Raw genomic sequence first — 27,465 nt, 5'->3', positions numbered from 1 at the left:
CTATCTTCCTCGTGTCTACAGCAGGTGTCGCTGCTCCTCAAAATAAGTTTGGCTGGTTTACTTTGGGTCCAGTTTTACGTTACTGAATATTCCAGGAGCAAACATTTTTTCGCAGTTTATCCACCTACATATTTGCGCATCCACATGCCGGGAGTCACTATTCGGTCTTGGGTGGACCTGCAGTGCCAAATGTGCACGCGTGTTATTCATGATTCATTTTTAAAACGACACATGTGAAAATAGTCTGTGTTTATGGTTCTTTATAATCCAACAACATAACAGATTTCCATACAAGTGCTAATACCACGTCGTGCCCGCGCAGGTGTGGCTGTCAGACTCGTGCCCGCCACCCCTCCCCCAGCTACAAACTACAAACCCTGGCGGCGCGCTCCCGTGAAGAATTCATTGTATCGGATTGAGTCCGGAGGAAGCGGCGAACGACTGGGCTGGCTAGAGAAGCAACTCTGCTCCGGCGAACAGAAACACTGTACTGCTATCAAGCGGATTCCTGCCACTAAAGTTAAGGTAAACTACTTTCTGAAATTCCCGATGACCGTGATGTACTTCTTTTTCCCATCGTAGAAACCGAGCCTGGATAGAATAATTGTTAAAGTTGTGCGGAGCTGAGAGGGGCCGTGATAGCCAGGCTAATAGCTAGCTAGGTTAGCTTGTAGTAGCTAAGTTAGCTTTTCCTCTAACCGACCACATTGCCTCTTCCGCAGTTGTCACACAGTTGGGCTGAGGACGAAACTGTTTTCTACTATATGTAGAAACTCTTGTCACATAAACACATGACTCGACCTATATTACTGGTTTGTGGTATCTTGGGTAAACTTAGTCAGGCTGATAAACAACAGCAAAGGCTGGCCTAGATCGACGAGCCGTACACAAACAATGAGGCTCTTTTCCTGACTTGCTCCGGCTGATTAGACGCCTTCGCCGCGTACTCAGTGTACGGGGTGTGTGCTAAAATAAGCCGTAGTTTTTACAGCGGTTTCCCGTTAAAATGTTCAATACTTCACAAACAAATACACCAGTGCGCTTTAGGCGTTATTATTTTGTATGTTTTGTTCATTTTTGGAACATGTCGGTGATAACGGAATACACTGAACTTTAGAAGCTATTCAAATTAGAAGATCTCAAATAAGACGTTTGTTGTGAACAGCCTGACCACTAAGAAGTTGTGTTTATATGTAGTTTATCGTGTAGCCTCTCGCTTTACCGTATAGTTTGGATCTGGGCCACTCACCCGTTCTTCCACTGCGGACACACTAGCCATCTGTTGCCTGTGTGATGACGCCATCTTTCTGGTGACCCACCCAGTAGCTGGCTGCTTTAAAGAGAAGCAGGTCACATTGACCGGCACAAAAAGATAATTAATTTATAAGATAAAATGAATTTTTATTATTTTATACTTATTCCAAATACTATAGCTGTATCCAGGAGACACTAATTGATTAGGCCAATCCAGCTGTTCAACATTCACCTTGATTAAATTGATACCCTGTCATTCAGGAGCACTAGAACCGTTTATCTGCACATGATACAAACCTGTACTATGTAAGGTAGAGGGGCTGGATGTCCAAACACTCTACCAGCAGTGAGTACATCTGGTTGAGTGTTCTGACTACTGAGTACACTCGGTTTGGCAGGAGAAGAGTTAATACAGTTAAATACAATTGATGTTGTGATATTTGCGTCAAAGTATATCTAGACCAAAGATACATTCGATCTAATTTTGATTTGATATATTTATGTTTGACTCGGATGGTTTCATAACGTTAGGTGATTTACATCGACCTTCCTTTTGTAGAGTCTAGCTGACTTATCATGAAACAAATGGCAGGTGACTGTAAAACAAAAGTTTGCTGTGTTAATGTTTGAATATTGATGACTGGTCCAATAACTTTGTGTACGTGTTTTGCGAGACAAGGTCTTCACCTAGGCTTTTCTTTGGACAGTCTGTCTCCTAAGCATAATCCTCAAAGCTCCAACATGATACTGTGTTGGCTTTTTTGATGCCATACAGAGCTACCGATGGTTGCATTGTTGAGCCTTCTCCTTTGGCCGGGTCACGACACACATTGGAATGTTGTTGTGTCTGTGCTTCTTCTGGTTTTTTTCTTTTCTTTTTTTTTGGGGGGGGGGGGGGGGGTGGTGCTGTGGTTTGTGGTTCTTCAGCTTTTCAAGCATTCCAACACACTTGCCAAAAGGTGATGCACTGTTGGAGGCCTGCACCTAAGCATATCTCTGTAGTCTCTACAGTATTACATCCATCGTCGTCTACACACTGCCGCAGTACTGTTAATGAACATTGTGTCTCTCAAAAACACCTAATCACAAAACCTTGGAGATTAGACACGTCTCTGGATTCTTCAAAACCTTTACAGCAGGTTCAGATCTGTTGTGATACAGACAGAGGGGAAGTGTGAGTGTAGCTATGGTGAGCATGGGACGCCACAAGTTATTAAAAAATGTATATAGGGATTGATTGGCTTTTGGAGCCAGCCCCTAGAGGCTGCGGCGTGAACTCTAACTTTATACACACATTGGCAAGGTTTTTTTCCTGATAAATGAGAGTTTTCTTTGCCATTGTTTAAGTTGTGCATAGTAGTGAAACCTCCAGAGGTTGGTTGTTCTGTGGCAAAGTGTTGCACACACACAAATGTCACATCACTTTCATTTGATTTAAACAGGTCCTACACCTAGTATAGTGTCTTGTGTATTTCTCCCAGTGGTAGCAGTCATTAATGTTTTTTTAGAGATCATGTATATGTGGTAGTTGTCATTTCATCCTTCCTGCTTCTTATCTTCAACAGGGATGGCAGCCATACGTAAGAAGCTGGTGATAGTGGGGGATGGAGCTTGTGGGAAGACATGCCTTTTGATTGTCTTCAGTAAAGACCAGTTTCCAGAGGTTTATGTCCCCACTGTGTTCGAGAACTATGTTGCTGATATTGAGGTGGATGGAAAACAGGTGAGATGACTTCATTGTTTGACTACTATCAGCTAAGCATGATTTATAATCGTAAGTTGAATCTACATAACTTGCAGCATTGACATGCACATGAAGAGTGAAACAAAGTTCTGCCTTAGTTTGGACCAAGTGTTAACACACCCTTAATGTCTTCACTTTCTCATTTGAGAGAGCTGTGACACTATAATGTCAGTAAAACACTTAAAATGCTCTACAGTTATACTAATGTGTTTGGATGTCAGGTGGAGTTGGCTCTCTGGGACACAGCCGGTCAGGAGGACTATGACAGGCTGAGACCTCTCTCCTATCCTGACACTGATGTCATTCTCATGTGCTTCTCTATAGACAGCCCTGACAGCTTGGGTTAGTACAACTCACATCTCAACCCACATCTCTCATTTGCCCACACATACTTCCCTTCATGTCTGAAGTGTGACCTAACTGCATCACCAATGGGGCTGGCCGGATTCTGCGTCTCATTCTTGCCACCATCAGCTGGGATTTTCTCACAAATTTTAATTTGCTAGTGCATTTTTGATACTGCAGGCTTTTGCTGCTCTGAGCCTCCCACTGTTCTCTCTAATGAAAACATGTCAGAATCACACTGCATAGACATGAACGTAACGTGGCCAGTCAGAATATTCCACTAAAAACTGGCAGCCGGCAATGCCTAATTTGTACTACCATTGTTTAGTGGTAAACTGATGATCTATTCTACATGACATAAAAGATTTGCTCTTTTTTCCCTGCTGGTGTGGAGTAATCCCACAGCTAGAAAAATACAAAATGTAGTAGCCTGACAACACATCCTATGCAAATACACATCTAAAGGTTTTCTCAGGTGAAGTGTTTTTATTTGTTCCTTTGTCTTTGGTGTTTCTCGATTATAGAAAATATTCCAGAGAAGTGGACCCCAGAGGTCAAGCACTTCTGTCCCAACGTCCCCATCATCCTTGTAGGTAACAAGAAAGATCTACGGAACGACGAGCACACACGCCGAGAGCTGGCCAAGATGAAGCAGGTACCTAAATCATATTAACTGTTATGTCTACCTAGATCTGATTTGGGCCCAGTCCGTAAAAATTTTGTATTGTATGGAAAAATGGAAACAGCGCTTTCAAGCGGTGTTTTCGTGCTCCGAAAACACCGCTTGAAAGCGCTGTTTCCATTTTTCCCGTGTGCATGCCCAATACGCAACTTTTCTGACGGCAAAGCCCTACCACCCCCTTAAACCGCACGCGCTGTTATATTTACAGCACAATCTTGTGCTCCTCTCCTCTGATAACTTCTACAGCGAGCAATGTTATTCTGTTTACATTGCACGAGTTTTCTGTGTGCCCCACGTCTTTTCTGCTTTTTTGCGTGCTTCTGTTGTAATGTTACAGCGCCACCTATTGGCCTGGCACATGTACTACAGCGCTTTCAGTGGTTATGTGTGGATACATGTGCACCAAGTAGCAACCTTCGGGGCTCAGACTTGAAGCCCATGCGGAAGTGTCAAAAGCTGTAGTTCATGCCGCAACCACTGGGGGCTAGCTCCAGAAGTCATTTCCCATAGACTCCCATGTTAAAATGGCTGACTTCACAGCAGAAATGGACATATTTACATCCAAAAAACCAGTCTGGTCTCATATGATAAGTTGCTAATACGATCGCCCCCACCCCCCACCCTAAACTCCGCTTGTGCTCCCCCTCTTTGTCTGTATTTGGAGTGTGACATCACAGAAGCTCTGTCCATAGCTTTTACTGTCAATTGTGTGCATGCACCAAGCGACAACCTTCGGGGCTCAAAGTTGAAGCCCATGCGGAAGTGTCAAAACTTGTAATTCACGCTGCAACTGCTGGGGGCTGGCTCCAGAAGCGAGTCATTTCCCATAGACTCCCATGCAGAAATGAACATGTTTAATTACGTGATTTCAGACTCGATTGGAATTGGATTTTGCCTCCCGATCAGGACTCGGATATATATTTATGAGGGCTCTCAAAGTTAACGCCTTCTGTGCAGGGTGGCTCTGTGTCCTGTAGTGTAGGGTTTGACAGTTTTCTTTTGGTGCGAGAGGTCCAGGGTTCGAGGTCTCGATGAGCTGCTTGTCTGAAATCACCTAGTGTGGCGCTCTGGACACACACACACAGGTTTTGCTGCAACGAGTGACTTGCTATTTGCCGCCTTTATAGAGAATCTTGAAAGTATCGGATCGGGACTCGGTATCAGCAGATACTCAGAATCAAATGACTCGGACTCGAGGGCAAAAAAACCTGATCGGGACATCCCTAATGTTCACAGCCTGGTACAAAACCCACTCTGGTCTCAGATGATAGGTTCTCTTCTAGTGTCAATTGTACGGGGGGTGAATTTTTCTACAACCCACTTGTTTCAATTGTATTCAGACTTAAAATTACGCCTAATTATGGGCGTTGCCGCTTGAGTGACAGACAGTTGACCTATCACAGCGTGAGTTTCCTGCTTCCACGATCGCCCGCCCCCCTAAACCCCGCTCGTGCTCCCCCTCTTTGTTCATATTTGAGAGTTTTGCAGGACGTGGCGCTGCCAACATGGCGGCGGTCATCACGTCCCGGAACCTCCCACCGAGCCTTAAAACGGCTCTTCAGAAACAAACGGGTGACGTCACGGAAGCTCTGTCCATAGTTTTTACTGTCAATGGCACGCACGCATTTATTGAAACGATGCTGTCAAAAACATTTTGGAAACGGAAATGGCTTTGTCTCCATGTGGATGCGGCCTTAGGTGTTCAGTAAATGAGCCCATGTTGCAATTAACTAACTTGTCAACAGCATTTAAATGTTACATAATTTGTGTTTTCCTCCTCGCCCAATAGGAGCCAGTGAAGTCAGAGGAGGGGCGGGACATGGCTGGCCGTATTGCAGCTTTTGGTTACATGGAGTGCTCCGCTAAGACCAAAGATGGTGTGCGGGAGGTGTTTGAGATGGCCACCCGGGCGGCACTGCAGGCCCGCCGTGGGAAGAAAAGCAGTAAATGTGTGCTGCTGTAAAATGGCCGACATATTTGGACTGTTTTCACCCTGGACTACTGTACCTGGGGATGGGGCTTGGGAGGGATTACTAGATTGGAGAGGGATGGGAAGGAATAAGTGCAGTATACGAGTACCGCTGTAAACTGGCAGTTTGGACTGAATATATTCTCAAACTTGGATTTGGGACATTTTGATGGGTGGAACAGGCGGGTGGGTGGGGAAGACGGAGCACAGTAAATGACTACCACTGCAAACCATTAGGGTCTTTCATACAAGTTTAATCAGAGTGGGAAACGTACACCTGCCACCATGCAAACGTTGATACATCTGTGTTTTGAACAAGCCACTTAAACTGACAAAGATCATGACCAGAGATCCTGGTTGTTTTTATAAAACCTCCTAAATGGTCAATTTGATGTTGTGCACAAAAACAGTTTTCCTGCTGGGGTGATTGATGGATTATTCAAAAGGACTGAAGGTGGTCCTATGGTAGTGTGGAGCTGGAAAGAGTGAATCACACTACCAGTGTGTGTGACCAGGATCAGACATGGTAGCAGGGCGAGACTTCTGCAATTTTATGATTGTTTATGCAGTAGTTAATTTGACAATGAACCAGTGAACTTGGCATACCCAGTAACCCCCTCAGCATGCTGCGTTTAACACATTCGGTTTGTAGTTGAATTCAACAACAAAGATCGTTCAGTATTAAAAGTCATGTGTTATTAGAGGTGCAGAGCAACATGTCAATCTCACTGCCATGTAGTGTGTTTCTGTGGCCTGCTGAGGTGATCACATTAGATGGTGATTACAATCACTTGATATAGAATGCTTTGTTTGTAGACAGTGTGCAGTTTGGATTTAAAGAGAACCGTGCTGCTGTTTTTAAATTAAATCCTCATTGAAAACGGTCTCATTAGCATCTGTTTCCTCTTCAGTTCATAAACCTTATATAGAGGGTAATGTAAAGATTAGTTGCAGATCAGCTCCTGTGGGCTCCTGCTGTGGTTATTCTTAACAGATGCAGGTGGTCTTTGATCTTTGGTCTGATTTAGTGGAGGTGGCCGTGAAACAGTCCCACTGAATGACAAAGGTAGCTTCCTATCCTGCAAAGTACAACCTAAGTGAGCAGAATTCTGGCTCAGCTTCACAGAGCTGACTGCTGGTGCCCCTTGTTTTTTTTAGGTCAGGACAAAGGAGAGGAGTGTTTGCATACACATCACTTTCTCCTTATTTAGAATGAACGTCTATGATCATTTTGTCAGTGACAAGAACCGGTTCATTTTTGAGAACAAAAAGTGCAGAGACATACGTCTACAGCCACTGTTGTTACCCGTCATCTCCTTAAACAGTTAGACACATGACATGTTTTTAAACAGAAAATGGTTCTGGATCTGGATAGACTAGTGTTTAGCAACATGTCGGTGACCTGCAGAGTGAGGATTGAAAAATCTTCTGTTAATTTGTACTTTTTTTACTTTCTATTTTCCAAGGCCTCTGCTGACTCTTGTTTACTGACAGGTTTGGGTTGTCTTGACAGTGTTGTGCCCTCCTCCTGTTCTTCCTGGCCTACAGGGAGGAGTCTGTGCCAGAGTCAAGTCTTCTGTTTTTACACAGTCCTGAGTCCAGCTAGCTGGGAGACAGAGTAAAGTGTCTTAAAAACAGAATGCAGTGGTTTGCATTTAAGTTAACTATACTTAATTAAAAAAGATGAAAACATATCAAATGTTGAATAATGGGATTTTTTTGTGTTTTTTCCTAATAGTATATGAATTTGATGCCAGCACTGAGTTAGAACAGGGTCATGTTTACCAGTGCGCTGCATCACTGTGTGTTTAAGGACACACTGTAGTTCACTCTGAACTCAGTCCTGAGCAGCTCAACAGTTCATGATGTCCTTTGTGGTCTGTGGACCCTGTGGGTGACAGGTCTGGGCTGCAGGCAGGCCAGTTTAACACCCAGACTGTGTGGAGCCATGCTGTTAAAATTCATGTAGAAGGTCACCTGGATAATAGCATATGATTTCACTTTCAACCTTTGATCATTTTTCATAATTTTAATTAATTATAGGCCACCACAATATTGATTTTATTTACGTTTTATACAGCTCAAGTCAAACATGTTGTCTGTCAGTATTTAAAAACCGGTGTAAGACCAGGGAAAATGCATACATGCTGTTGCTTTTGTTTCTTTTCTCTTCTTCTGTGCTTTTTCTGACTGTTTCTGACGATTTACAGTTTAGTGATTTTGTCATCCTTGCAGTCAGGAGAAAGGCTGGCCTATCAACCATTATAAGGACCACAAGCGCTGGCTTTTGACACAAAACAGGAAAAAGACTTCCATCCCCTTATGTATAAATCAGTTTTAGTTGTAGTTTTATTGTTTTTTTTTAGATTCTGGTTCCCGATGCTGAAGCAGTGATGTAAATAAAGGAACAGACTGTGTAAACTATACACACACGCACATGACTGGAAACTATTTGTAAACTAGCTTTGGTTTGTGTAATAAATTACTTTCTGTAACACACATCTCCTGTTCATTGTGCTCTTGGGCTGGGAAGAGCTGGGATCACACATAATATGAATGGAATAAGGCAGTTTAAGCAGTAAAGAGTACATTTTGCATTTCATTTGGAAAACAGACTCTAATCTAATATCTAATAATAATAAAAATCTAATAAAGCTTTGCTGCCAGTGACATATCAGAATCAGAATCGTGTTTATTGCCATGTAAGTGAAGGGGGTTCACATTACTAGGAATTTGCCTTAGTGATTGGTGCATACAAAGAACATATAGGTAATAATTAACATGAAATAAGATAAAACTAAGATAAAATTAAGTAAATAAACCAAGGTAAGGCTAAATTTACATGACATAACAGACATACAATGAACAGAACACAAAATGAATGGCGGATGAAATGGTAAACATAGACTCTTATATGAACAAATGGAACAGTGTAATGATGTAGTAATGTAACAGGTACCACATGGGTCGGTGAGGTGGTACTCGTGTGCAAGTAGTGCAAGATGGTGTAAACAGTGCAAAAAGTCATCATTGTGCAGTGACTATACTAAAGTGACCTTGTGAAGTGACAGTGCAGAGCAGTGCATTAATTACAGTTTAACAGTCCAACAGCAGAGGGGAAGAAGCTGTTCTTGTGGCGTGAGGTTCTGGTCCGAATGGACCGTAACCTCCTGCCTGAGGGGAGTGGTTCAAAGAGTCTGTGTCCAGGGTGAGAAGGTTTGGCTGTGATCCGACCTGCACGGCTCAGAGTCCTGGAGACGTCAGTGCCTGATTGGCCAGTTGATCTGAACCCCATAAAGAATGCTGATAATCTATGTTGTATTGTCAAGAGGAAGATGAGAAACAGCTGCTCCACACAGAAAAACCAGGGCTTCACTAACACCTCAGCAGTGCTGCAGACTGATGGCCCTCATGCCAAACTCCATTGATGCGGTCATTGCTGGGGAAGCAGCCCGATCTGAGTGTCTCAATAAAAAGATGTTTCAGAAGTTGCACATTTCTGTACTGCAAATCATGCTTCAATAATTAATAGTTTCCCCACGCTGTTGGACCTTCATTTTAAACTGATGTCACTTCTCTCAGCCAATGATCTTGTTGCCACCCTTCTCTATGCTCTTATCACTTTAAATCTTGTTACAGCTCATCATTCTGTTTTTCAGGCTGTTTTCATGTCTATCAGCTAAACGTGGCTTCACCAACACCAGCATATAAACTCATATCATATAATATAACTTCTGCTCTATTTTCTGTCCTTCTGCTCTATTTTCTGTCATCACTGGGTACTGCACACAAAATACCTCTCCACACTATTCTACAGTCCTTTCAGCAAAATGGGTTTTACCCTAAAAGCAGGGTGGGCAAACAGGTTTCGAGGAGGCTATATATATTTATATAGCACTTTTCACAGGCATGTGCAGTGTGCACATGAATTAAGACAAAACTAAGGTCATTGTTTTTGGCCCCAAACATCTCAGAACTAGAATATCTGATAACATTCTCTCTCTGGATGGAATAACTTTGGCCTCCAGGATGACTGTGAGGAACCTTATCTTTGACCAAGACATGTCGTTTGTCTCTCATATTAAACTGGTCTCTAAGACCTTCTTCTTTCGCCTCTGTAATATTGCTAAGATCAGGAGCATCCTCTCTTAGAGCTGAAAAACTCCTCCATGCTTTTGTTACTTCTAGACTGGACTACTGCAACTCTTTATTGTCAGGATGTCCACATTACGCATGTCCACATTATTATGCAGCAGCTAGAGTTCTGACAGGAAGCAGCCAAAGGGATCATATCTCTCCTGTTCTAGCGTCTCTTCACTGGCTCCCAGTGGACTCAAGAATACACTTCAAGATCCTTCTTCTAACCTACAAGGCTCTTCATGGACTTGCTCCATTATATCTGCAGGACCTGATAGTACCATATGTTCCTAATAGAACACTCAGATCTCAGAGTGCAGGTTTACTTGTAGTACCTCGAATTCATAAAAGTAGAATGGGAGGACGAGCCTTTAGCTATCAGGCACCGCTACTATGGAACCAGTTACCAATCAGGGTCCGAGAGGCAGACACCGCCTCTATCTTTAAGACCAGACTTAAAACCTTTCTGTTCAGAAAGGCGTACAGTTAGCCTTAAACATAGTGTGTAGGGCTGATAGGTATAGTTACAGTCACTTGTTGACATGGCCTCAGCCACAGGTAGAACAGGTGTCATAGGGCTGATAAAATCTTAACTTTTAGCACAGCTATGCTGCTACAGGCCTACGCCTAGAGCAGTCATAAACCTGAATCACCATCATTTGCTGTGTTCCTCGTAGTACCTCTCTCTCTCTCTCTGCAGGTCTCTCTGCCTCCAGACCTGCATGCTGACCTGCAGTCCGGCCCCTGAATATTCCAATGCTTATTGACTACACCGATCTCTGTGGTTCATCTTTGTTTTCCTAGCAGAATTAACTCATGATATAAATACAATAGTTAGTCTTTCAGCTTGCTTGACATCAACAACCTGTCATGTTTGTTCTCTGTTTGTTCCTCTCTGTCTCCTTCATCCTCTCTGTCCTGTCTACCTCTTCTTCTCCTCCTCTACCTGGCCAACAGCAGGAGGGTCCCCCTTATAAGACCTGCTCAAAGTTTCTTCCAGTTCAAGAGAATGTTAAAAACATGGGATAAACTCAGAGACCAAGGGTTCACATCCAGTATGTCACCTAGTTTTGTAGAATAAGTAAACACTGTGGAAAAATAAAAATAACATATGTAAAACAAGACAACTGAATAAAAACCAATCCAACATCAAGACACTAAAATTAGTAAACCTAAAAGACAGAAAGCCTTGGATGCATGGCTCAAATGAAAAAAACACTACTTCACTCCAGGGAATTGAAAAAATGGGACAACATTGTTTAGTGTACAGCCGTGTGTGCTATAATATTCAGCTGAGAACAGGGAACACATGTTTCTTACCTAAGTGCTAGTTTCTGTAAGGCACCCTACAGATCATTCTATTGTACGACACTACAAATCAAAATGAATTCAATTTCAGTCTGAAAGAGTTTGACACATGACAACGTCAGGCTCAGTAAGGAACCTAAGCAGTGGTAAAGATTTAGATGTGTCTGGGGAAATGACAGACACTCAGAACAAAACTGCAGCGGCCATCATGCAACCCCCCCCCCCCCCCTCTCTCTCTCTCTCTCTCTCTCTCTCTCTCTCACACACACACACACACAGTCTCTGGTGCAGCGCCTACAGTCTGAGCTGCTGTTCTCTCTCTCTCTCTCTCTCTCTCTCTCTCTCTCTCTCTCACACACACACACACAGTCTCTGGTGCAGCGCCTACAGTCTGAGCTGCTGTTCTCCCTCTCTCTCTCTCTCTCTCTCTCTCTCTCTCTCTCTCCCTCTCTCTCTCTCTCTCTCTCTCTCTCTCTCACACACACACACACAGTCTCTGGTGCAGCGCCTACAGTCTGAGCTGCTGTTCTCTCTCTCTCTCTCTCTCTCTCTCTCTCACACACACACACACACACACACACACACACACACACACACACACACAGTCTCTGGTGCAGCGCCTACAGTCTGAGCTGCTGTTCTCTCTCTCTCTCTCTCCCTCTCTCTCTCTCTCTCTCTCTCTCTCTCTCTCTCCCTCTCTCTCTCTCTCTCTCTCTCACACACACACACACACACACACAGTCTCTGGTGCAGCGCCTACAGTCTGAGCTGCTGTTCTCTCTCTCTCTCTCTCTCTCTCTCTCTCTCTCTCTCTCTCTCTCTCTCTCTCTCTCTCTCTCTCTCCCTCTCTCTCTCTCTCTCTCTCTCTCTCTCTCTCTCTCTCACACACACACACAGTCTCTGGTGCAGCGCCTACAGCCTGAGCTGCTGTTCTCTCTCTGCTCCTCCTGTCTATCAAACCGGAAGGACCAGCGCGCCGCGCGCCTCCACCACCGGCTTTATATCCTGTTCTATTTTTAGCACTCGCTAGCCCAACTATTTTTAACCAATATGTGCTCATTGCCCGCCTGACTTATCCAATGCGATTAAAGGAAGAAGAAAGCAGCTGTCCAATCAGAAACAAGGAATGGAAAGGGGGAGCGAGCGCAACGAGTGGGGGGCGGGGAAACCACGCAGTGTGCTGGGAAGGAGAGACAGAGTTAAAGGGGAAGTCCTCAGCCTCCATAAAGACACATAGAGTCCTCTAACAGGTGTTTCTGATCAGATTTCTGAAATAAAAACACACAATACAGCAATAAAATATCCAATCTTGCTGTCTAAATTATAGCTATTCATTTTTCATTTTTTATTCTAGCCTATATTTTGTTATATTTTATTTGAATAGGTTTCCATGCAGATCAGTTACTTTTTGTCATCAACTGGATTACAACTGTTGACATTTCCACTTTAAAAACGTACACAAGCTGAACTAGTATGCAGAAGGTGAAAGAAGAGTGGTGCCATGCTTTTATAAGAAGAAGCCAGCTCCCTCTTCTGGCCAAAACAAGCATAACATGACAAGGAATGTTATTTCACTATATTCATGTGAAATAACAATGTATGTTTTGAGTATTGTATGTGTTTATCTATCTATCTATCTATCTATCTATCTATCTATCTATCTATCTATCTATCTATCTATCTATCTATCTATCTATTCTAAACATGAACAACATGAACATAAATGATTGAGATATCTTTTTTCAAGGCAGTAGCCCACAGCATAAACCAGCTGATACACATGTCAGTACAGTATTCTACAATTTGGGTGATTAGCAGAATTTGAAGGACATTGTGTTAAAGTTATCAGATGTCTCATGATTGAAATGCTTGTCTGGTTTCAGTGAAGGCTAAATAACTGATTATGTATACATCCACTGTAATTTAAATGTCTACCTCATCTTCTCCTCCTTTACCTGGCCGACCTATGAACTGGGTCCTGTGCAAGTTTTTCCTGCCACTGTGGCTCTTAAGGGGGTTCAGGCTCTGGATTGTAAAATTGTAGGGTTCATTACTTTGACCTGAAAGTAGGGACATGCAGAGAACGGGAGCAATGCAGGGCCCAAGTTCAAAGCTGACTTTTGCAAACAATTAAAGAAATATATAAATACATATGATGCCTACTTTTGAAACACTGATTTTGGCTGAGGCCTTTCTCTGTGAGCTTGCACATACTCCCCATGCCTGTGTGGGTTTTCTGCGGCTACTCCAGTTTCCTCCCACATGGCAAAGTGGTGCATGTTAGGTTAACTGGGGTGAGCGTACCCTGCCTCTCGCCCATTGACAGCTGGTATATGCTCCAGCACCCCATGACACTGTAGTATGTGGTTACTGCCATGAAAGCTACAGCTATTACAGCATAACATGTTTGGAAATTATGTAAATAAAGCCAGGGAATTTTTACACAGAGAATAGTCCACAGAGTGAAGAAGGATGCCTTGAAGAGGACAGATGCCTCACTATGGAGGTGCCCCCCTCACACAGAACTGTATTCACTCCTTGATTCCCATCATCAGAACATGAGCTAGGAGTCATCCGAACTCTACAGAACAAAAAGAGACATCAACAGCACATCTGAACGTCGGTCAAAACATGTGGCTAAGTATCCCAGCTCTGTGTTGGTCAAAGCCACAAAAAGAAGTGACACAAAGGACAGAAGAGAAGATAGCAACCCACAGAAAGAGAACATGGAGTCATACGACATAGTCAGAAAAAACAATGCAGTAAATATCACATTCTGGGTTATTTCAAAACCACCACTGAGGCGAACTAGCCCAGCCTCGGGACAAAATAGAACAATGTTGTGTACACCATCCAGTGCAGGGAGGAATGAGAGAAACACAAACACTCCACAGACATGGCAGAGCACAGGAGAGTCAGCTCCACCATCCTTCTTCTAAAGCCACCACGCCCCCTGCTGTCAGTGGTTACTGTGCATGTTCTCACTCACTTTCTTTATCTCCAGTTTAATCTTCCGTTTTTTAACCATCATGCATAAGATCAAATTGACTGAATGTGTAAATGCAAATGCAGGCGAATAAACACACCGTTTGGGCAAAATGCAAACACCTTTTAATATCATTTATACTGATAAATGATCATTATGGATACATTTCGCTGTATCCATAAATGTGTGTCACTCTCTTTCTTTGACCTAGCGATTGAAACTTTAGATGTTTGTTGTAGGTTTCTACCAAAGCTCTGAAGCCTGTAACATGGTATTTGCGCGGGCTCCTTAGCTGCAGCGTCACTCTTGGTTTTTCACTCATTTGTCTGGCTGCTTACTATGCTGATGCATGACTGTCATTGTCAACCAAAGCTTTTGTGGCTCAAACTTTCAATTAAATGTATAATAAATTCATTATCCTGTTTCATTTTCATTTGGTTCCTTTATCATTTAAATCTGACCTCATCATCTCTTTATTTTTAATTAGTAGACCAGACCAGACGATGCTGCAGGCTCCTCATGCACGCCTGGTTCACTCCTTCCAACATTTTTTCTTTTCACGCCTTCTCCACGTCCTTCAGGTGCCTTTTCTCAGGGTCTTCATCCTGTTTTTTCCTCCTCCTGTCAGGGTGGGTGCCAGCTGCTCACATGGATAAAGGCCTTTTACTTTTCAGGAAAAGTGGAGTTTTTCTAATACTGTCCACATGTCATTATGTTGTTCTTAGCTTGTTGTATTGGCATCTGGAGAGAATAAAGCAATGCCCTTTTTATTCAGGCGTTAATCAGTCTTTCTCCTTTAGTCACAAACAATTTTAGTATGAGTGTTTCTCTAGTTCATGTCTTACATGTTTCCTGACTGAATGACCATATTGAGGTCACGTGCCATGATCTGCTGTTAGCTGGCTCTTGTACAATTTATGGTCCCAGTAGAAAACCACATCATTAAACTATTTAAGAAACCGAGTCAAATAAAATAAAGTAAAATACTTTTTATTGTTCACCTGAAACTGTTTGTCCTCCATGTGGCAGCCTGCCTCACACTTTAAAATCCTCTGACTCTGGGAATAATTTAGCCTGTACTCTGGATTTTACAAATATTGACACATCTTTTTAATATAGCTACAATAGTAATCCCTAACTGTAACTGCTGAAGAGAAGAAGAAGAGAAGCTAGGGGCAACTCACAGGACTGACCGCTCCTGTTTTTTGTTGTATTTCTCTGATCTTGGGCTGAACTTGCTGGGACGTCCACTCCTGTGAAGACTGACAGCTGTCTTGAATGTTTCTACTTGTGAATAATCTTCCTCACTGTAGAACACTGAACTCCAAATAGTTTGAAATTGTTTTATAGGTCTTTCAAATTGACGTCTCTAACACCATTGTTCATGTCTTTCTCTCTTGTCATTGTGTTAACACACACCTGAATGTTTTTTATAGAGGTCTGTACACCTGCTGATGATCAATTCACCAAGGACTGATGATCAGCAGCACCTGCTGCAGCTCACACTCTTACATCCCAGAAGCAGGAAGACTTGGGGGGGGGGGGGGGGGATACATGTTTTTTTCATTTTTGCTAAATAAATAACTGAAAAACATACATGTTGTTGTAATGTTATAAAATTTTTATTCACCTAATACCAAGACCAACTATGATCAGATGATTTTTTTAAGAGGAAGTACTTACTGTTGAACATGATTGTATGCCATTGATGAAGTTATCCTTGGACTGCCTTATGGAGGTCCAAAACACTGACTTTTAAAAGTGTATGTTTATGACTGCTGAGCTAAGTACACGAAACATCTATGCTGCATCACATTTCCTTTTCTCAATGTTGGGCTTGTAAGTGCATACGACTGCTTTACTGTAAACACTGTACATATTTAGTAAACCGAATGTTAAAAAAACACAACACAACAGTGCAGAAAGGGAAAGATGAGACAAAGTGATGTAAAAAAAAAGTCACAGGGAGATGTGAACACTAATGAAAGCTGATGTGTCTGACTCATTTCCACTTTAACTAGGTTTTCCCAGAGGAGTGACTAGACACATTGCCATTTGGGTGTTTGCGGTGTGGCCACAAAGATCTGTGATCGTACTCGCTCCGCCTTTCAGACAGGGAGAGACAGAGAGAGAGAGAGCACATGCAGAGAGGAGCTGGGAGGAGAGACAGAACAGAACAGAGCTGTCAAGCTGCCAGCAAGCAGCAGAGAGAAGACTTATTTCTTGGAGGACATTTCCTTTTGAATCATACACACACTCACATATAAACTCAGATGTGTGCATGTGAGAAGGGTGCTGAATTATTTTAGTGATCCGGACTGGACACGTTTGGTCTGGATTCAGCATCTGTGTGGCTTGGATCTACGAAGTTTACACACTGTAACTGAAAGCTTTGCCCGAATCGTCTGTGAGCAGATTGGAATTCAGACTCAGGATGCACTGGCCACTTACAGCAGTCCTCCTAGCCCACCTTGGGGCCCACTTCACAGAGGCATGGAGAGAATCTCAACCGAGACTTCAGTTTACATTTTCTGGTAAGAGGCGGCGTGTCTTTTCTTGTCTTTCTCATAATGTTCTCGCAGCCCGCACACATGCAGGTGGCAGGACTCCCCCTCGTTTTTCACTTTTCTGTCTTCTTTAAATGTTCCCACATGGTTATGCACTACCCCTCTACCTGTCTCCCTTGTCTTTGTTCCTTTCCCACACAACCACCATCTCTGTTAACACCTGTACTGAATGAATAAGCACACTGTGATACAGGACACTCTCACCTCAAGAATTTCATGTTTTATTTATTTCATATTTTACTTCACAGATGGGGAAATTCATTTATGTAGTATAACTGTTAAATGTTTCCAATAATCCCTTACTGAAAAACAAACAGGTCAGTAGAACCAGCTAGAAATGAACGTTTTTGTGATTATCTCAGTAAATGCAAGACAACATAATCCTTTTTTATTCCCACAGTTGGTAAACTTAAAAAATGATTATTGTAATGTATTCTAATAAAGGAACATTCATAATAACATTAATAAACAATGAAATCGGTTAGCATTTAAATTTTAATGTGTCAGTGCAACTGCAGTAGGCTGGATGTAAAAAGCTACAAACAGTGATGATCAGGGCATGCACCCTGAAATGATAGTCATTAAATTCATGTAAATCAAATAACAATGGTCAGATGAAACTGACTTCTTGCTAGGTAACCATAAAATATTAGAATGCAGTTGCATAATATTATGTTTGGAGAAGACAAATCTAAAATCATCATCTTCAATGTCTTAAAACATTGTCTGTGAATTTAAAGACTTTGAAGCTGATCTGATACTTAAGTCAGTTTTAAATTGTGGACCTTTGTTGGGTGTAGAGAACAGGTCCAGGGGGGTATAATGCTGGCAGAATTACACGTGCTTAGGCTCAAGCCTAACAATGTGAAGTGAATCAGATTAGACATTAGAATTAAAAAAATGATAAGAGAAAAGTAATATTTCCTGCAGGCACTGGGTGATGTGCTTAAAAACAATGGTAATGCTAATGTATTATACCAGATCATTTCTCTGCACCAGTCAAGACTGGATTTGAATTAGTTGGTGAGTATCTTTAACTCTTTGGTGATATTCATGGCCCTTTAGCTGGATGATGGCTCAGGAGTGGAGTGCAGAATAAAGTGGGTGGGTGGTGAGTCTTCACTCTTACGCTGGTCGTAGCCAGGTCCAACTTTGAAATTAGAATTCATACCATGCGCCCCAAGCCTGACTAACAGTCATAGCTGGGCTTGGTCTTATGATGCACATCCACATAGATAGATGCAAAGCTTGGACTGTTGCCAAGCAACAAGCTTAAATCCAAAGTGCATCTGTTCAGATGTGGATAACACAAACCGAAAGAACAGAAGAATAAATGTTACCAAGAGAGAAAAGAAGCACTAAGAGCTGTATGCAGAGCAGAGGCCGAGGAGTTCCCAAGCATACTGCACGATTTTCCATCTCTCCTGCTCTATACTAGGCGTAAGAGTTACACCCAGGTACATCGCATACATGGCTTGAGTCTGAGTGCTGCACCAGTCATAATGCCGTAACTAAGTTGGACGTAATGTCACACCCAGGTGTACACCCAGCTGGTACTCTCCAGTCCTGGTTATAGGCCCCTTATTTCTTTTTTTCAGCTACATACTCACACACTTATGAGTTTTTTCGACGTGGCTCCTTTTAGGATGCCAAAAACATTTGACAGTTTTAACACCCACTCTGACACGCTGTTTTTCTGAACTATGAGAGAGTTGTTCAAGACAACCCCACCTTTTTTTAGATGATTTTCTTCATATTCAAAACAATATGGTATTTGTTGGTCCCAAGGTTTCTGTCCCCCTCTAGTGCAATCTATGTGCAGACAATTTCCTCATGAAAAGGAAAAGAAATGCTGGTGTAGGGACACTATGAGGAAAATTGGGTAAGACGAGTTAACTCACGTGGCTTTGCTTTTTTGATACACTAAATGCTTTCTCAGTCACAGTAACTAAAATAAAATACTGAAAAGGAAACCAAATGAACAAAGATGAAAAAGCTCAAAAACCACTGACATGTGAGGAGAGGCGAACCCACCAAACTGTGCCACACTGCCACAAAAAAAGAACCACAGAGGCTCCTGACGCACATGAAATTACTATCAAAGCAATTTCGCCACACCTTAATCATATGTCACCATACCTCATTGCCAAGTCTGCTGCCTCACTTCTTGAAGTGGTAAAACTAAGTAAAAAAAAGCACGGTCCAGGAGACCAGACATTAGATTTGCTAAGGGGATGGGGGTGCCCAGGCTGAAAGACGTCATCAGAGGGCTGCTGCAGGACATGCAGTCCCAGATGAGAGTTTCTACAGCAGCAGGGAGTTAGCATGGCAAAGCACTGAAAACACCACGAGAGAATGACGTGACAAACATTAATAATTTTTAATTTGCTCATTTCAAAATGAGTACTGTACTAGCAGACTGTTGATCTGAACAGGGGTTATTAGTAGTAATGATTCTGAGGTCTATGAGTTACATTTCTAAAATACCCAACAGGACACAGTGGGAGGTCCTTTCACTGTTCTGATTGGATGAAGTGTAATCAGACTGACTGACCAGAAAGCTTCATGTGTCTCCAAACAGATTTAAGTGATTAATACATGCCTGATTACCTCCTTAACTCCACATCTCTTAATGACCAAATTATCTGGGTTATTCACTCAGACACACACACACACACAAACAAAGGCTTGTATCTTTGTGAGGACCATTGATGATATAATGCATTCCCCTTACTCTAACCCTGACCACCAAGTCCTTTAACTAACACTAACCTAAACTTAATCCAAACCATTACCCTCAAAACAAATCAAAAAAAGTGGCCAAAATATCCTCACTTTACAAAATGTCCTCATTTCAAAGATCACTAGAAATTGTTCTCACATAAAGGTATACACACACACACACACACACACACACACACACTGGAACAACCTCCATAAATTTGTCAAATCAAAGGCCAATTTTAAAAACCCACCTCTATAGTCTTCTAAAACTGTTGCCATAATTGTTCATTCATTTAATTTTTCACCCATTCATGTTTTTGTGAGTTTTTTTTCCTCCATGTGAAGCATTTTGTAACTGTGTTTTTGAAAACAGAACATCAGTGTGCAATGAGTCTATTATCCCAGCCATTGAGTTAATGGAAGTGGGATTTGTTTTTCTTTTTATAACTGGATGCCATTAACATGCATATTGCTGGCTAATGCATGTTCACAGCAGTTCATTTGCTTATTGCTTGTTAAAATTAACTTCTTGCATAAAGCATGCATTGCAAAAATACCGTTGTTAAGATGTTTGTGCTGGTTTGGTTTCTTAGAGTAATGAGTTTTAGGGTTAGTTCATTAGAAGTTGGACCCAAACACAGACAAACTCAAAAAAGACCTGTAAGCCATAAAAAGAATAAATAAATAAATAAATAAAAAACCAGGACACAAAAATACAAAGAATAACCAGCCAGTCCCAAAACAAAAGAAACAAACCAGCAATGACAATGACAAATAAATAATGTTAATAACGTTTTAACTAGGTTCTGCTATAATAATATATAATGTATTATAATATTATATAATGTATAAATAAATAATGGCATGGTGAAAAAATGTAGCTTGTTATTCATCTGAAGTTGTGCTTACCTAATAGTAAGACTCACCATCAACTCGCTACACAATCACATGCTTTTTATATAGCGCACTGACCTTTAAACATGACTATAGTGTGCATGTGATCTCAATAATATTACTTTGGATTTCATATTTATCATTGCTCATTGTCATATTGAACTCTGGACAATGTCTGGAAAAGTGTTTGGTCAGTATCCAGGATCACCTCTTTACACATAGTAAATGTAAGTGGTTGTTGTGGCTACACATCTTCCTCTTCTTTCTCTAGTGTCACCATCCTCTTCTCTATGTATACTAACAAGGCGCAAATGGCTACAGAGCCATATTAAAAATCAAGAGATATTTCATTATTCATTCATTCTTTCAGATCTGTTTCTATCTAGGCCAGAGCTGGGTGTGTAGGAGAAATGTGGATTTCATGGGACATAATGTGGCACAGAATCAGGATGTTCTCTATTATTCATTTTAATGGATGCAGTCTCTGACAACGGTGCTATCACTGGCTGTGATCTACTTATCCCACACTTCAAGACGCAACTAAGAGGGCCTTGACTGACTCCACACCACGGAGCCGAGCTGAGTTGACAGTTGTGTCCCTCCGCAGACTGGACTGTCAATGTTGTTGACTTATTTGTAGTTAGTAACTAAGTGACACAATATTTGGACTGCTCCTAACTAGGTTTTTACTTTTACTTTTTTCAAAATCTAACCATTACTTTACCTCATTAGCTTTAGATTAGGACTTTCGGGGTAGGGATAATGAGTGTGTGTAAATATAGTGGATACTGGACTTATTTGTGCCATAGAAGAAGTCATCTCTCTCCCTCTTATATAAGATCTCTGAGACATTTATGTGCATGCAGGCATGTGTCAGTCTTGCTACAAGGCTTGTCAGATATGCTAATTGTTCTCGTTACATGGGAATCATTGTTCTTCATTGGAAGAGCGGCTTCTTTTCACTAAAAGTTAGTTTATGTCCTTCAGCTTCAGCAAAGATTTTTACTCAAAATGGGCTAAGAGGTAGAGCATGGCAGGTGCTCACACATGTAGAAAGCCTGTGTTTTGAGTCAGCACCTGTCACCTCACCTGCCACTCATTTAAGGAATTGCAGGTTTTAGACCCTGGGGGTGTTGTTTGTCTGCAACATGTATCTAATGTATACCGCACATCAAATAAAACAACAGAAGACATTGACAGTGTGAAAATGTCAAATAAAATGGGTATTTCAGTGCTATAAAATAGAAATATGTGCATATTTCTTTCTATTATGTGTTCATGGGGCAGGGACTCATTGGGAAAATTACTGCAGGGAGGAATGGTTTTCCTTGTAAAATGTGTTTAATGTCATGACAAACCACAATCTTTAAGTAAAGCCTAACACTGTTTTTACTGTTTAAACTTAACTTGTAGTTTTAAATGTCTAACCCTGAGTGTAAATGGAAACAAAATTGCTGGTGAAAAAAGAAAATTAGCAGTAAGGTTAAAAAAAAAAAAAAAAAAAAAAAAAAACTAAACATCATAGTGTCAGGGGACTCAAACCCAGTTCTCTAGTTCTCTGAAGGGAAGGTCTCCCTTGCTACCCTGCCTCCCTATGCAGACTTTTGTGACTGTATAGATCCCATGAATGGATGACATTTGGCAATATGCACCGTATATATATTCTATTAGCATGAACGTAACCATGTGCCATATCTGGGGGATGAAATGTGGCATTTTTTTTGAGGACGTATTGTATGTCAGTAATGAGTAGATCAGACATGTGAAAAAAAAGATTGGCTTCCTTTTCCTGTTTAAAAAAAGGGTGTAGAGTGACAGGATCTTCTTAACTTTAACCTGTTTTGAAGTTGGGCCAAGAAGGAGAATCCACAGCCAATTTAAATACTGCTGAGATTATGCTTTCTGTTTCAAGTCGTTTGCTGCAAAGTGTATTAAAGTGTTGCAGAGTTGAGTCCTATACCATGATGCTACATGTAGTGTAGGGGCATTCAGTGTGAAAACATCCAGCTTCAGGCACATCAGCCAGATGACCCCCTCAGATATTTTTTTCATTCATTGATGTACATTAAGTTATGTATTGTTGATAGTCAATATAACCCAGACTCATATATATTAATCAAAATATAGCAAGAAAGAAGAAAATGCACAAACACAAAGTAAATTCCATGAATATTTGATCCATTTACTCCCAATAGCACAACCTGATATCCAGAGATTTGCCATGATGCAACAATAACTGCAACATAATGTATTCATCTATATTATAATGATCTCGTTGTGATATTGGGTCATCTGGCAGCCCTGGATGATTTCCCACTGAAATTTAACTGTAACTTTAATGTAACTATAGTTCAGCCTGAAGTGCAACTTTTTTGAAGGTTTTGCAGCAGTCCTCTTACAAATATAGTGTATAGGCTGGCTGAAGTTCATTCTACTGGGTAAATTACCTCTGTCAGTTAAGGAACCAATATGAGTTTTCAGGAAACTATTTCCGACACCTTTAGAACATGCACTGCCAAGACAGTAAGATTTGACATTTGCATGTGGACTGTAAAGAAATGATTTTGTGTGTACCCTTCTGTGTGCCTGTGGGCTTTGTTCCCAGACGTCTGCAGGGCTCCTACTGTAATTGCACCGGTAATTGGTAAAGTGATAACCCCATTTCACAGGAAATGTGCCCCAGTTTCCTCACCCCCCCAACATTACTCCCTTCTGGTGGTGCAGCCAACAAAGTCATCCCCCTGGGAACATTGCAGCAGACAGCTATTTTCCTGGGGCTCAATGAGTAGACGAACAGATGGACGGAGACAGACGTGCACAGACACACAAAGTAGATGTGTGGTTTTAAAAAAAACTTTCACACGACAACAAGATGGTTTAGGCAAGGAGAAAATAAGTGAATGGGTCTGCAGTACAATTATATATAAGTTAATTGATAGATAAACTAGAATGGCAGTTCCTGGAGAAACTGCAAGTGTGATTGCAGAGCTGTTTGCTGCAGCTAGCAGCACATACAACATGCTGCAGATGAAGCTTTAATAGAGCTGCAGCATGCTAAGTAACTGAGAACCAGAAGCACGAGCACATCACGAAGCACCAGGCAGTACAGAGGCTGTAAAGCTTTACAATATTGTCACTTTCTATGATAAGCATGTCACCAAGGCTGAACTGGCTGCCAGGTCTCACCTCTGAAGCCTGTACAGTGTAACAGATATGACCTATTAAATACAACCATTTCACACCTGAAGCTGTGCAGTTAAAGTCATATCAGGTATTTCACTAAAGCATTTGAAAAACAGGACGGATGTATGTTGAGTAATACATACGTTTTCACTATAGCGCCCACCAGTGGCCAAACCACATGAAACTTAGTACACTAAATTCTAGTACTAGCCTACATAGGTGACCCAAATTTGGCAGCAATATGTTACAGTATGCATGAGTTATAGTACATTAAAATACACATGGCCACGCCCACAAAAGTGTTTTAGCCAATTGCAATGAAACGCTATTAGATATTTCAAAATAATAAAACTATACTATTTACAGTTGTCCACTAATGTTTTTCCAAAGTTTGGTAAGGATTAAATGAATTATGTGAATAGAAAAATAAAAGTGTGTTCAGCATAAAATCCAAAATGGCGGACAACACATTTTCCCTCATCATCTAGTGAATCCATGGACACCAGGCACATTGCTGTAGCACTCAGGGTTGCTGAGTTATTACTAAAAACGTTTTTATCAGTCTTTATATCTCACCACATGGTGGCGTTATGACAACAGTTTTGATAATATTTAAGTATAAAAACCTGAAAAATATATTCACAGTTTCACATTTTACAAAGTTTCAGCATGGCTCATTTTTGAGTTGCACATTTTTAATTACTATGTTATCAGATTGTCCCATAGACCATTCAAAAAAAAAAATTACAATATAAATCATATAAAATCATTTTTTACAGTTATCAGCACTAAAAGGGTGTCGTCACATTTAGACACACTTTGGTTTTGAAAGCATGTTTAGCTTTAAAACTGTAGGAGGAGTAGCATGCCAAATGGGGGGGAAGAAAATACAAGATATACAATATTTACAGTGTGTTATTGGTGGTGCTTAACTATAAGTACCAGATTGGTTCTTGTGTAGGGACCCTTCAGCAGCCCAGCTCTGCACCATTGTGTTCAATCTGTGGGGTGGTGCTCACAGGGTACCAGGGCCACATTGGCTTTAGTTTAGCGTTAGTGAGTCAGAGCTGTGTTTACATGCTTGACATTGAGTCAGACCAGTTCAGTGTAGTGGCAAGATTTTGTCAAGTCTCACTAGAGGGATTGTATCTCCCAGCTGCCTTGGGAGTGGCTGAATAACCCCCAGGAGGAGTTAAAGGGAAGTTGATAGAGATAGGGAGGCCTGGGTGTCTTTGCTTCCATGTGATCTGAACTTTACCAAATGAATGAATGATGTAGATTAGATTAGTACACACTTTGTGTCCAAGGCCATAGTTACCATTGGTCTGGACCTTGGAATTTTTTTCTGAGGTTCCTATAATAAAAATCATGCAATGTAATTACTTGCTGCTGCAGAGTTTGTATAACACTACAATGTCTCACATTTTTCTGATCGCTGGTATTATTGCTCGTTAGGTGAGTGGTTGATGGACGATTAAAGAGAGTGAATGCCTCTGTGACAAATACAAGACATGAAGCAATGCTAGTTATATATATATATTATTAGGTATTAAAATCAAATTATCATTACCTATCATTGTAATATTCATTATATATTAGTTGGGTGCCAACAACCCTCAAGTGTTGGGGTTTGTGTGGAGGAAAGGACCCAAATGCAGACGTCTCGGCAGGTGCAAAAGACAAGCTTTATTTCCAATAAAAATGGTGGCATGAAAAAAACACAAAGAGAAGCGCACAAAGAAACAAACTAACCAACTAACAAACTGTCTAATGAACACAGGAACTCACTAAACTAGCAGGCAAATACAATTTGGCACAAACAAAGGGAAGCACAGGACTTAAATAGACAAGATAACAACACACAGGTGAACACAAACAGGGCGGGGCAGGTCAATCAAAACAGGCGAGAAACAAAGGGGATGTAAAACACATGGTAAACACAAGAAGACGAGACTATCACAATAAAACAGGAAACACAACTAGACCACAGGAACCATGACACACTACTAAAGACAGCCAGAAGCATTAAAAAAAACACCATGAAAAACCCAGAAACCCGAAAACACAGGATTAATTCACAGACAAAAACAAGGAAAAACTCAGGATCATGACATTAGGAGGTGATAGAACCTAAAAAAACATTAAATATAATTTACTTTTTCAGCAATTGTTGTAAACTGTTTTGTTTATGCCCTCTGGCTGTTTGTTTGAAGACAAAACATGTGCTTGCTATGTCCTGCTGTGATTTGTCTGTCTGTCAACATCTATGCACAGTAGGCTGCTGCTTAATTCAACACACCCTTGTGAAAAAATTCAGTTCAATTCAATTCAGTTTTATTTATATAGCGCATTTTACAGTCAGAATTGTCTCAAACTGCTTCACAGAGACCCAGAGCCTGAACCCACTTAAAGGTAGGGTAGGAGCACTTTCTGTTAAATTAGTGTAACTTCTCTTTACAATCCAATATTAATCATCTGTGGAAGCTATAAAATGCTAAAAACATCAGCCAATCTTCCGAGGCGGCCCTGCGCGTTTAGTTGGCTGGTTGTCACTCTCTTCCTGCTCTGCGCGCACCAGAGGTGTACGTGCATGATGGCCGAAGTCACAGGCTGGCTGGGAGGCGTGGCTTCGGGGTGAACTCCGAGAGAAAAGGGACGTGTGTTTACTTTCAAAATCTGGCTGACTCTCACTGAGTTTTCAAAATCTCCTACCCTACCTTTAAGAGCAAAAGTGGCAAGAAAAACTCCCTTTTTACAGGAAGAAACCTTGAACAGGACCCGACTCATAAGGAGAACCTTCCTGCTGACAGAAGAAGAGGGAGACAGGACAGAGAGGATGAAGGAGACAGAGACAAACATGCAGCAAACATCAAACATTACAGAGAACAAACATGACAGGTTGTTGATGTTGACAAGCAAGATGAAACAGTGATTATATTATAGTGGATATATCAGTTAATAAATAGTAATGGTAATTTAATAGTAATTAAGACAAAGATGGGCAGCAGATAGTGGTGTAGTCAATAAGCATTGGAATATTCAGGGGCCTGACTGCAGGTCAGCATGCAGGTCTGGAGGCAGAGAGACCTGCAAAGAGAGAGGGAGAGAGAGAGAGAGGCACAAAACAAGGAGGACAGCAAACACAGTTTATGACATAAATCACTATTATGAATCAGACTAATGAGAATAGAGGAGAGGTAAGAGGGTGAGAGGGGGATTTGAGGGGACAGGGGACTGCTCAGTGGATCATGTTTGTGTCCCCCAGCAGTGTAGGCCTGTAGCAAAATTATTTATAAAGCACATTTCAGCATCAGTGCAACTTAAAGTGCTTATCATCAAGCATGCAATGCAATAGAAGGAAAGAAGACACAATTAAAGCATATGTAAACACACAATGTTAAAAACAAAAAGTAGTGAAATGAAACTGTTAAACAAGATCTAACAGAGTAAAAATGTATTTTACAATTATACTTATAACTAATAACTTGCCCACTACTGTGATGTAGGTTTTTAAAACATCAGCCCAAAGTTCATATCATAGAAGTCTGATGTGTACAAAAAAGAATAATATCTAGGAGTATTTCTCTAAGGTGCAGGTGTGGTTGCAACTATGGTGTGTGTGTGTGTGTGTGAATGTGGAGCAATGCAGGAATAATCTTAGCTGTATCATAT

General features: G+C 41.3%; 2 protein-coding genes across 3 annotated transcripts in view; both read left to right on the top strand.

The window, feature by feature from the left end:
• Nucleotides 1–397: 397 nt before the first annotated feature.
• Nucleotides 398–7,693, top strand: rhoab (ras homolog gene family, member Ab). Its single transcript, XM_028408909.1, has 5 exons — nucleotides 398–525; nucleotides 2,820–2,977; nucleotides 3,220–3,340; nucleotides 3,868–3,998; nucleotides 5,815–7,693. Exons 2-5 carry the CDS (start codon nucleotides 2,822–2,824, stop codon nucleotides 5,986–5,988), a joined length of 582 nt encoding a protein of 193 aa, XP_028264710.1. The 5' UTR covers nucleotides 398–525; nucleotides 2,820–2,821; the 3' UTR covers nucleotides 5,989–7,693.
• Nucleotides 7,694–16,684: 8,991 nt separating this feature from the next.
• Nucleotides 16,685–27,465, top strand: part of sema3h (sema domain, immunoglobulin domain (Ig), short basic domain, secreted, (semaphorin) 3H) — a 32,570-nt gene continuing 21,789 nt past the window's right edge. The window contains exon 1 of one of the 2 annotated variants that reach the window (XM_028410758.1): nucleotides 16,685–16,959. In XM_028410758.1, coding sequence (XP_028266559.1) covers nucleotides 16,860–16,959 — 100 coding nt within the window. In that variant the 5' untranslated portion in view covers nucleotides 16,685–16,859. The remainder of the gene's footprint in view (nucleotides 16,960–27,465) is intronic. The other variant, XM_028410756.1, reaches the window with a different exon arrangement.

Source organism: Parambassis ranga, chromosome 7 (genome assembly GCF_900634625.1).
Source record: "Parambassis ranga chromosome 7, fParRan2.1, whole genome shotgun sequence".
Classification (NCBI taxonomy): Eukaryota; Metazoa; Chordata; class Actinopteri; family Ambassidae; genus Parambassis; species Parambassis ranga.
The sequence above is the reverse complement of the archived record's forward strand: the minus strand, read 5'-3'. Positions and strand labels throughout refer to the sequence as shown.

Bases quoted from the DNA above. Each gene is read 5' to 3' on its own strand.
- rhoab (XM_028408909.1), top strand. From the start codon at position 2,822: ATGGCAGCCATACGTAAGAAGCTGGTGATAGTGGGGGATGGAGCTTGT. The intron at 2,978-3,219 runs GTGAGATGACTT...TTTGGATGTCAG, and splicing joins TTGAGGTGGATGGAAAACAG to GTGGAGTTGGCTCTCTGGGA. The intron at 3,999-5,814 runs GTACCTAAATCA...CTCGCCCAATAG, and splicing joins AGCTGGCCAAGATGAAGCAG to GAGCCAGTGAAGTCAGAGGA.